The sequence below is a fragment of the Pollachius pollachius genome (genome assembly GCF_949987615.1).
Source record: "Pollachius pollachius genome assembly, chromosome: 16".
Taxonomy (NCBI): Eukaryota; Metazoa; Chordata; class Actinopteri; order Gadiformes; family Gadidae; genus Pollachius; species Pollachius pollachius.
In genome coordinates, this window is record NC_136949.1 from 598,571 (window position 1) to 610,072 (window position 11,502).

The 11,502-nt window shown below is 49.0% G+C and overlaps 1 protein-coding gene across 1 annotated transcript; it reads right to left on the reverse strand.

Moving 5' to 3' along the window:
* Positions 1–315: 315 nt before the first annotated feature.
* Positions 316–10,966, reverse strand: amd1 (adenosylmethionine decarboxylase 1). The gene is made up of 9 exons (XM_079753372.1): positions 10,304–10,966; positions 6,732–6,818; positions 4,551–4,677; positions 3,992–4,094; positions 3,857–3,899; positions 3,383–3,527; positions 3,205–3,297; positions 2,967–3,122; positions 316–2,260 (listed from the first exon to the last, which is right to left on the reverse strand). The coding sequence occupies exons 1-9, from the start codon at positions 10,411–10,413 to the stop codon at positions 2,123–2,125; spliced, it is 1,002 nt and encodes a 333-aa protein (XP_079609498.1). The 5' UTR covers positions 10,414–10,966; the 3' UTR covers positions 316–2,122.
* Positions 10,967–11,502: the final 536 nt, after the last annotated feature.

Sequence of the window (11,502 nt, forward strand, 5' to 3'; positions counted from 1 at the left end):
ACACTAACCCATCTACTATACAATTCAAATATTAGAATAGGGTATTTAACTATTCAAATACCAACACGCACACAGTATGGCATTCACCTAGCAAAATATCTAAAACAGTATTTAAATATCTAGGCATTAAGCTAGTATGAAATATGTTCCAGACATGTATTTAACTCGTTTTCAAATCTATACTGGACATTTGAGCTAGTTTTACAGTATCTATTCTAGCCTAAATACAATTGTAGGCTGCGATTTCATTTTAGCATCTTATGTTTTTGTTCTAACTCTAAAATCTTGTAAAGGTCATAAAGAAAGAAAGGACGATTTCACAGATAAGTATTTTATTATTTTAAGCACCAAGCTCGTAGTACAGATATAATTAGCACATCTTGACCATCCAAAGAAAAGCAAAAGAAAGAATTTGAACAGCAAAGTCTCCCCAGTGCCGCTGGTTGAGCAGGCGACCGAGTTAACCCTAACCCACGCTAGAGGGAATAACACACAAACAGGGAGATCTATTGGTCCACTGCCAAATGCATTCCTAACAAATAATGTAAGAAAAAACTATTATTCCTGAAAAAAAAACAAGGAAGAAGCATTTGATTTGCATTTCAGTATATCAAAATTAAACGTATCAAAATAATATTCCACTCCGCCTGGTCGTGGCGACCAAACAAAGTCTGTCAAAATGCTGGCTCATATTCCTTCATGTTAAAGACCTCCGAGCAAAGCCTTCTAGTCGCCTGATTGGATGGACCTCAGGCCTCCAGGGGCGCTATGGTCCTCAACACCCCGACACCACTCCAAACCACCAGGAGGACCCCTCTGGAACCTCCCTGGAGCCCCGACGCCGGAGGGCCTCCCGGGGGGGCCACCAGTCTGCCCAGCACCTCTCCACCCCCACATTACCCATCACCTCTCCTACACTATCCATCACCTTTCTACCACTTCTCCCAGGCAAACCATCACCTCTCACTCACCCCCTCCCAGTCTACCCATTAACCCCCTCCCAGTCTACCCAGTGGCGGCTGCCTAGCGCTTTCTGGCTGGAAAGGCTCAGCACCCAGCACACCGCCGTCGCCCCCCCAGGAGTGGGAGCCCAGCGGTGGCGTTGGTGACGAGGGTCCGGGTCCGGTGGGGGTGGAGGGAGGAAGAAAGCAGAACCCTAGACTGCTGAGCAGCATCGCTAGGGGTCACATGCACCCCCCTAACCCACCCCCCCCCCATGTGATAGAGGGCTGTGGGGAACCACAAACTACCAAACTGCAAGGGGGACACATTTTGGACCAATTCACAAAGAAAGAAAAGAAAAAAAGATGTCTGGACAGTGGTGTGGAATGATCCGGGAGGCGCCTGACATGCTCAGATGGAGGCTGCATTGTGTGCGGGTGGAAACGGGCAGAGGACGCGTTTTGTTGGAGAACAAGCACATCTCTTTGTTACCCATTCAGGCCTCCTGGCGGCCGGCTCCTGGCTGTAGGAGCATATTTATATTCATTATCGTAATATCATATTATCCGGGGGGGGCCAGGGGGGGTGGAGTTTGTCTAAGGTTCAGTCGTGAGTACGATACACACATCAGCAGGGGGGACCAATCAGAGGCCATTTGAGCATGTCAGGGGCGGTCCTAGTGGGCTCGGAAGCCCTGTCTGTTGGGGATGAGGGGGGAGGAGCCATGTCTGTGGGAGAGGAGGTGGGTGGAGCCATGTCTGCAGGGCAGCAGGTGGGAGGAGCCGTGTATGAGGGGGAGGCGGTGGGGGTGGGAGGAGCAATGTGTGCAGGGGAGGAGGGGGGCGGAGCCTCCAGTAGCGGGGAGGAGAGGGGAGGACCCATGAGTGTGGGGGAGGAGGGGGGAGGTGGGCAGGAATGGCCTGCTGGCAGGGTGCATGTTTAATTCCCAAACATGCACGTCAACATCACAGCAAGAATGAGCTAGCATATCTAAACAGAGAAAAGAGCGGTCATGCAAGAGTTCTAAGTCAAAGGTACAACAACAAGGTCCGCCGGAGGCTGGGCGGAGACACGGAGGACGAGGAGGGAGGAGAGAGGTGGGCTCCCCCAGGGGGGCTGGACGCGTGAGGGGGCCACAGCCCCCGCACGCGTCCTTCTTTCTACGCCTCTTCTTCATCTCTCAGCTCTGCTGGTTGTGGTTTTTCACGTAACTAGTAAAGACAAAGTTGTAGTCGTTGAACTGGGCCAGCTGACGGTCCATGCGCCGGAAGCCCTCCAGCTTCTGGGCCGAGGAGAACACACTGCGACACTTGGAAGTCTGGGGGAGACGCAGAACACAACCGCCTGAAATCCTGGAGCTCAAATCACCTTACAGTGGTCACAACAGCCCCCTGGCACTTAATGCATGTTGTACGGCCTTGCACTTATACTTTGTTGTACACAGGGAATGGGTTAACCTAGTGATGGTTACTGCTTGGCACTTGGTTCCATGAACATCCTTACTGTACCGACAGCGATACATAGTTTCACCTTCTGACAAATGTCCTTGTAATTGACACTAACTTTGTGCATCTACTTCCACACAAGTCGTTTCTATCCTTCCAGTAAGATCTGTGTCCTGGGGACTGGTATCACATCGCTTTACCACACACGGTGCTTAGTGGTAGTTTAACTGTGGTTATGAATCAGTCTGTTCTTACAGCAGGACGTCTGAGAGAACTTTTAATGAATGGGTTACCTAAAATGGATAGTCATATCTCTGGTTTACGTCAGCAATCAGCTACGAGGCCATAAACGTATCCCAGGGTGAGGACACACCACCCTGGGATTATCACCCTCACCGCGGTCTCACAACACACTAACCACCCTACTCATTCACTGCTCCACCCCCTCCCTACTCACTCACTGCTCCACCCCCTCCCTACTCACTCACTGCTCCACCCCCTCCCTACTCACTCACTGCTCCACCCCCTCCCTACTCACTCACTGCTCCACCCCCTCACCAGTTCAGCCTTGTTACTCACCTGATTCACAAAAAGCGTTGTGACGAATTTTCCAGGTTTGAAGACGTCCACGACCTTGCGTACGAGGTCATCGTAGGACGTTTGGGAGAGGTTGGTCTCGAAGCTGACGTAGGAAAACTCTGGCTCTGGAGTGATGTGGATAGTCCAGTAGGTACCCTGAGGAGCAGAGGCAAGGGTCAACATCTCCCCCACAGGCGACTCAAGACCGGTCAAACCGTGGATTAACACGTTCACTCACGTCCGTTTTCATTCCATTCATGGAGTAGCCACAGGGGTTAAACATCGTAGCGTCAATCACTGAACCTGGGATCAGGTCACGTATTCCACTCATCTGGGGACAGAATGGGAGACAAGGTGAGCATCGTTAACCGGCCGACCTGGGGGCCGCGAGGAACCGATCGCCGCGCCGTACTCACACGAGTGACATCATTAGCAGAAACCCCGTCTTTCATGTAGAACAGGTCCATGATTGCTGGGTCCAGGTCACTCATCAGAACTTCCAGGGTCTGGTCTGCATGTTTGTTCTCCCAGAACTCCGGCAGGTCCAGGGTGAACAGGTACCTGAACACACACACACACACACACACACAGACATAATACGTCAACCACAACCAGGTGAACTTGACGATTTCACAGACAAGAGATTACAGATAACAGTTTTTTTGATACGGATGGTTCTAACTCGCGGATGACTACAGGTCTGTCTGGGATGGGAGAGACTCTGTATGCTAAAAACACATAATTAACATAAAAAAAAAGTAGGTTGAATTCATTTTTCCTTGTTATTGATTTTTGATGTGTTCATTAGGTGTGACATGTTCATTGGGTGTGACATGAGACTGGTTCAAACAGGGTGTGACTGGTTGAAACAGGGCGTGACCGGTTCTTACCAGCAGTCAGAATTCAAACGGCCCATACAGTAGGGAGCTCCGTCTGCAATTATGGGAAGAAGAAAAACACATCAGAGAGACTTTATGGAACTGATGTTCAATGGCCCAATCAATAAAAACTGCTCTCCCACGTACTTGGGAAGATCTGAGCCAGGAAGTCGACCTCCTCCTGGAAGTTACGATGAGGGAATTCCTGCTGCGTGGGCTTCATGAAGTTCTTTCGGGAATAGAAGAAGTTCTGGAGGAGAACAACATGATACATCAGTACGCCACCCAGATTACAGCTACACAATACATCAGTACATCACCCAGAGCACAGCTACACAATACATCAGTACATCACCCAGAGCACAGCTACACAATACATCAGGAGTGCACTGAGCTCGTACATCAAGAGGAGGGGGAATGGACTGATGTGATTGGACAGGGCAGGGGAACGGACTGATGTGATTGGACAGGGGAGGGGAACGGACTGATGTGATTGGACAGGGCAGGGGAACGGACTGATGTGATTGGACAGGGCAGGGGAACGGACTGATGTGATTGGACAGGGGAGAGGAACGGACTGATGTGATTGGACAGGGGAGGGGAACGGACTGATGTGATTGGACAGGGGAGGGGAACGGACTGATGTGATTGGACAGGGGAGGGGAATGGACTGATGTGATTGGCCACGGAGCATCATGTGACTGACCTTGATGGCGTCGAAGCCGCAGTACTGGCGGGCCACCTCCAGCAGGGGGACCAGGGCTTGCAGTAAGAGGGTGGTTCCACACGTCTTCAAAATGAACCGTCTCTTAGAGACAAACATGCTACTCTCACTGTGGAGGAAACACGCCATGGTTAGGACACGCTGGTCAAGAAAGAGAGACGTCATGACACGCTAGAGTGAGAAGTGAGTCATGCTAGAGTTAAGACACGCTAGAGTTAAGACACGCTAGAGTTAAGACACGCTAGAGTTAAGACACGCTAGAGTGAGAAGTGAGTCATGCTAGAGTTAAGACACGCTAGAGTTAAGACACGCTAGAGTTAAGACACGCTAGAGTCAGACACGCTAGAGTGAGAAGTGAGACACGCTAGAGTCAGACACGCTAGATTGAGAAGTGAGACACAATTGAGTGAGAAACACTAGTTAGAAATCAGACACAAGAGTCAGACACACTAGAGTGAGACGCTAGAGTGACACACTAGAGTGAGATGTGCGACATGATACAATCGAACACCCTAGAGTGAGAAACGCTTGAGTAAAGATACTCTACAGTAACTTTACAGCTTTAGAGACACTCAAGTGTTTTTTATCTATGGGTGTAACCATTTATTATTATATTGCATAATATATCGATTCTACTTTAACCACCACCCCTTTGCCCAGACGAAAAAAAAGCTTTGGGGTTTACAACCCATTTTAACGAGGCAGGCCCGAAGAACCACCTTCAATGACTATAACGCCGCCCAAATGAATTGAACTTGCACACTTTACAAGTTCCCTCAGACCCCCTGACCAGATCAAGAACCACCACTGCTCGAGTAATGACACTTGAGACGCAGCATAAGACATGCTCACTGTAGATGGGTTACTTAGACTAGATATGGACATGCCAACTGAAGAAAGGGGTTAGATACGGAACTAGAACTGAAAGGTCAGAGTTACACATGGTAGAGTTCAGGGTTTAAAATACACTCTAACCATTAGCTGAATCAGTCATATATTGAAAGGAAAAGCATGCAGGGTTAACCATTAAAGCAAAGGCTTGGCAGGTACATTTTCACACTAGCAGGTTAAGATGCTGTACAGACTAGAGCTTGAAAACCCGATCAGTTCAGGCTACATCTAGACAAGAAGTACAGACCAGAGTCAGACAGCATTACTAGAGCTGTACAGACATAACTGTCCAGATTAGAGACAGGCATAGAAGTGTGCAGACTAGAGCCAGAAAGAAGCCAGACGGACAAGAGCTGTGCAGACTTAAGTCAAACAGCAGTCCAGACGTAGAGCCGGACATAGAGCTGTACAGACATAGAACTGCTCAAACAGAACTGTGCAGACTAGAGCCAGAAAAAAATGTTTAATAGTGTATAGGACAGTTACGGATCAGTTACGTTACAAATATGCAGCGTTTCCCCAATGAAAAACAGTTGCCCATAAAAACAAATAAACAGTTGTGACACAACTGCAGTTATGTTATCAAAAGCAATATCACCCACCGCAGTGCAAGTAAACATTGGCTTGATGCGCCGACTGCAATCGAGATGAATCATCAATACATAAAACAGATGGTGCGCATTATCTACGAGTCTACGAGTGTAGTTTACCACTACGGATGCAGCAACAGGACTGATTTACTGCAGGTCAACATGAACCAAAAACCTACACCGTTTGCCACTGCAGGCGTTAGAATGGCTGCAACAAAATGCGGCGAGTCCTCGACCAATCAGAATATTCAGAGCTGCACGCCCCAAAGTTCTACAGTAATACCCTGCCCAAACAGGGACTTTCTGGGGGGTCAAATAATGTCCCCTTAACCCAGTTTAGACGGTGCTCCCTGCGGTGGAGACGAAGTCCTTCCAAAGGTTCCTATGGCCTGTGGCGGGCCCCTGGGGTGCGAACACAGCTTACTACTGAGGTCAAACCACAGAGGTCCACCAGATGTTTTCATTCCGAACCCCTATAGCCTACGAGTATAGACTATAGGTCGCTGATGGACGGTATACGCGACACTTTATACACTAAGAAACTACGAAAATGTTTAACGTGTCACGACTCAACCTGAGGGGTTTCAGCCCCTGACTGACAGCTAGATATTTTATGGCCAATCCAAAAAAAACAAGAATAAAAAACATTCCACCACCGACTTGGAAGACGAGAGGGACTCACCTGAGTATATAAGCTTCCTGTCTGTCAGTCTTTGTCACACTAATGATCAAACAATGCACATTCTCCAGAAGTTTGTCCCACTCAAACCTGGAGAGAGGAGAGAAACACGGGGGGGGACACAGTTGATTGAATCCATTGTATTGTAAAGTAATGCATTCCAAGGGGCCACGCATGGTTTGTGCATACGTGACAGGACAAGATAAACCTTCATTAGTCAACAGAGGGAAATTTAGGTGTCACAGCAATCAGAATGAATTGCAGGAGAGGTACAGGTAAGAGTGCAGAACAAAACCAAGATAATAATAAAAAGGTAAAACATTTAGCTAATGAAGCTAAAAAATATTAGGTTAATCGTTAGCCTAGCAATGGTTAGTGCTCGGCCGTTGGTTCTAAGAAAATCCTTACTATACCGACAGTGAAATATTGTATCTTTCTCCTGACAAATGTAATTATTGTAAGTAGCTTTGGATAAAACCATCTGCTAAACGTAAATCTAAATGCAGCTAAAGCTAATGTATGGTGCTGCATCGTTTCATCATCAGGGGTACTTTTGCTACCGCGAAACATGCAGAATGTGGCCAATGTTGCGATGACATCAATAAAACACGATGTTTACGATGTTGACAATATTAATCCCATCATGCACGTCGTCGTGCAGGGCATCCCGGGTGTCATGGAAACACTCAGCCCCGCTTCCAGGTACCAACCGGCTAATCAGGAGAGAGCGCAGGGACGCGCTCTGATTGGCCGACCGTGAAGTGGGCCAGGCCGAGATCGTCACTCAGCTCAAATAGCTGACGAACACTCGGCTCGGATAACACGGCGAGGACAGCTGCTTTGCATGACGCTGTGTCACATTAACTACAGAGGGAGGGAGGGAGGATCCATTACAGGATTCATGAGCCGCCCTTGGCCCCTGCCATTAGGCGTCCTCCCGGTTTCCCATTCACTCCCAACTCGACATCAAAACATCGTCAACACCAGTTCTTTGCCAACCGCCCCCAGAGCAGGGGCTGTGGCTTGGCTCTGCGCTGTCTGATTCGAGGAACAGCCCAGCCATGTCGCACCGGGCCACCACATTCCAGAGCTGGGCCGTCTGCGCCGGCAGCGGTTCCCTTACGACACGCAGGGCTAAATCTGGAAGCCGCTCCGGGTCAGCTGGCCCCGGGGAGGGCACATGGCAGATTAGGTTTCTTAATGAGGGGAAAGAGGCCGGGCTCACTGTGAACCCGACCCGCTGGCTGCACCACCACCACCAACACCCACTTCCTGTGGTGAGCCGTTCTGGGCGTTGGGGTGTGACCGTGGTGGGCAGGTGAGAGGCCGGCGTGCGGCCGCGTTGGAGAACACTCCAGTAGGACCGTTCATCTCCTCTGCCTCACCTCTAACAAACAATCCCAGCCCTGCTTTTTGTTGTAGCTCCATATAACTCTCATACTTACTTCGGGGCTTGGGAAGGCTAGATAGTTAGATAAGAGTGGTTAGAGTGGGTACCAGCGGGGCTAAGAACAGCCAGGAGGGCAGCAGGCAGGGAGCCAGCCAGCGGAGCCACGTCCTTGTGGACTTATTTGGACATTGGCAGCGGTCCAGGGAGCACAGCGACCTGCAGTCAGCCTTGAGCCTTTAATCTGCCGGCCGTACAATAATGACCACAACGCTTTCCCTCAAGCGCCCAGCGTGCTCCTAAAACCATTGTTGGTGATGGGGTTAATACAGTGAAAGGTCAACCCCGACCTTTCACCCGCAAAAGGGAGAAGTCTGCCATAGATCTGCCGAAACAACGCACCGCACCACGGCCAATGGGGCGACAAGGCATCAGTCATGTGCTCTGACAACTCGTTTTTACTCGACACACTAGAGCTGTGAAGCACAAGTTTTCACTTGTACACACTAGTGCGATAAAGCACTTGTATTCACAATAGGAAGTGTACACCAGAGCTGTAAAAAATATCTTCCGAAAAATGTACTTAGTGTAAGTCCCTTTAGAAAAAAATACATGTAGTGTATGTCATGTAAGAAACATGTATTCACCACTCCACTACAGCTGTAGTACACAGGTATTCACCATTCAGTACACATATTCACCATTCAGTATACTACAGCTGTAATACACATGTATTCACCAGTCAGTATACTACAGCTGTAGTACACATGTATTCCCTGGACATTACAAACACGTTACGCTTTTAAACGGTTGTTCAGCGTTGGAAACAAAAAACACTCCAATACATCCCAGTTGTACGGGTTGCCAGAGCCTTGGAGAAACGTATACATTATTTAACGGTCCATACATCCCAGTCTCTATGAATCGTCCCCTCGGATCAGCCAATAAGAGGGACGGGTGGGGAGCAGGTCCCTGAAACGAAACGCGACTCGACCGAAAGACAGTGCCTGAGGCTGGTTTGTTAAACTAAAGTTTACCCAAAGAACAGGTCCTTTGCTCTACATACATAGATACACAACCGACATCATGTCGTTTGTGTCAACATAACGTGTTTCTGTGGGTGTTATAAGAAGTGTACTGCCAGTCCAATCCCTCATTCTTGTGTTCTGGTGTCATAAATACTATTAAAGGCAGGCCGGTACATCAAACCCTGTAGTAATAGTATAGTAGTACACAAGTGGACATCAGTGGGGTACGGGGTTCGAGTGCCGTCATGTCACGACTGCGAAGCACGCGGTGACGAGCACATGTGAGGCCGACATGACGCAGGACGAGACAGTTCCTGTACTTCAAGTCTGCCCAGGTTAAAGATAAAATGAACTATTCGTCACTTATAACACCGTGGGCGGCAGGGCATCGCCAGCACTGGCATGCCGCCACAACTTTCTTAAAAGACCCGCGATAGGTAAATAACACGAATCCCGCGTCAGTGTTTAACAGAAGGTTGTTGGTTCTGGGCCCTCCGCTGCCTTAATGCTCCAGACTCCTCGGAGAAGTAGCGACTAACGTGTTGTGTTTGGAGATAACGGGGACCTGTCACCAGGTACCGCTGAACCAGCCGGCTTAAATCACCAGGATTACCAAAGTATCGAATGGCTATCGAACAGTGGAGAGATGAATGAGAACTAATGACTCAGCTAGCCAGAGCTAGCACGGGCCATGAGAACCAATGGCCTCAGCTAGCCAGAGCCAGCAGGACCCATGAGAACCAATGGGCTCAGCTAGCCCGAGCTAACCGGGGGCATGAGAACCAATGGGCTCGGCTAGCTAGAGCTAGCAGGACCCATGAGAACCAATGGCTGAGCTAGCAACAGCCAGCCCGCGTTAGCAGGAGCCGTGAGAACCAATGGCTGAGCTAGCGGTAGCTCCGAGGGCCATCTTAGAAACAAGACGTGAGCCAGCACGTCTCCGGAGACTCGGCGGTTCGTCAACAAACCCACAGCGGTGATTCGTGTCTCCGACAGCGGACCTCCAGACGCGAGGCGTCCGGGTCCCGTACGTGAGCGATAGTTAGTAGTGTCCCCGAATAAAAGTGTTATAAAGTGAAAATAAACCCTATGGATGAGTCAGTCCCTGGTGGATACAGCGTGATGACAGGTCCCCCTCCCCCGGCCTCCCGGTCACCCACCTCGGGATGGTGCGGAGGTCGCCGGTCCCCTTGGCCTCGTCCTGCCGGGTGAACCACACCTCCAGCAGCTTCTCCGTCCCCTCGAAGAAGTGTGCACCGTTCTCCTCCATCGTGAGACAACAGACACCGACAACAGAAAATAAACGCTGGTAACCGTAGTTATTCAGTCCTTGCTTGACCGGAATAATTTATTATAAGTACAGTCCTTAAGTAACAATCCAGGTGTATTTTCTTAGTTTTGCCGTCTTCCCTTTGACAGAGAATACCGTGAGCGAGTGCTAGCTAATATCGCCGGCCATACTGTGGTAAGCAATGAATGAGAGGCGCATGGCGTTTTTATAGCGCGGCCGCTCACCAACGGTATACGTCACTGAGCGGCCCGACCAATCACAGCTGTCGATTGGTCCGTTTGGACCCGTTTGATTGGTCTATACAGCTGTCAACGTCGATGCTACACCCCCACTTGTACATGTTACTGAGCTAGATCTACAACATCATTTAATCCCGTGGGAAATAGTTTCTTACAGTGGCTCTACTCGAGAAAGATCATTACAATGCAAAATAGAAAATGATATATATATATCCAAAAATATGCACACAAAAATCGTTGGAGATGAAAACCATAATGTTAAAATAAGAAACGATGTATTTCCTATCCCTACATTCGTTAAATATTTCGTCGTTAAACGGTGCAGACCGACATACAAACCAGGAAATGGCGGGGGAATGAAACCAACCGATTATTTAACTAATGCTGTATGCAATAATTCCATTTATTTTGTTTAAATTAAGACATACATGGGATCACTGGATTACAACTTCAAAGCAGAGTTGAGGTCGAGGTGGAGGTAGCGTCAGAGTATCTGTTGCAATATCACCACAAACACAGCCTTTATTACCCCTTCCTGTTTGTGTGTGGTTTGTGCTTTCATGTACAAGGTTTCTGCCCTGATAAACATCACAACAGAGGTTCCTACCCTGATAAACGACACAACAGAGGCTACTGCCCTGATAAACGACACACAGAAGTTTCGGTATGAAATCCTGGAGTGGCGTCAACTTCTGGGAGAATAGTGTCTGTATGAGGACCTGGGCGGGTAGGGCGGGATGTTGACTTTGAGCTGATCCCTGCCTTCCCCAATGCAAATAAATCTGCAACGCATTGATCTGTCTCATCACCAGGCTTAAGGTATCGTGAA

Excerpts from the sequence above, each read along its gene's own strand:
- amd1 (XM_079753372.1), bottom strand. The coding sequence starts at position 10,413 with ATGGAGGAGAACGGTGCACACTTCTTCGAGGGGACGGAGAAGCTGCTG. Across the intron at positions 3,298-3,382 it reads CTGCTAATGATGTCACTCGT|ATGAGTGGAATACGTGACCT; the intron begins GTGAGTACGGCG and ends TTCTGTCCCCAG. Across the intron at positions 2,261-2,966 it reads CAACGCTTTTTGTGAATCAG|ACTTCCAAGTGTCGCAGTGT; the intron begins GTGAGTAACAAG and ends CGTCTCCCCCAG.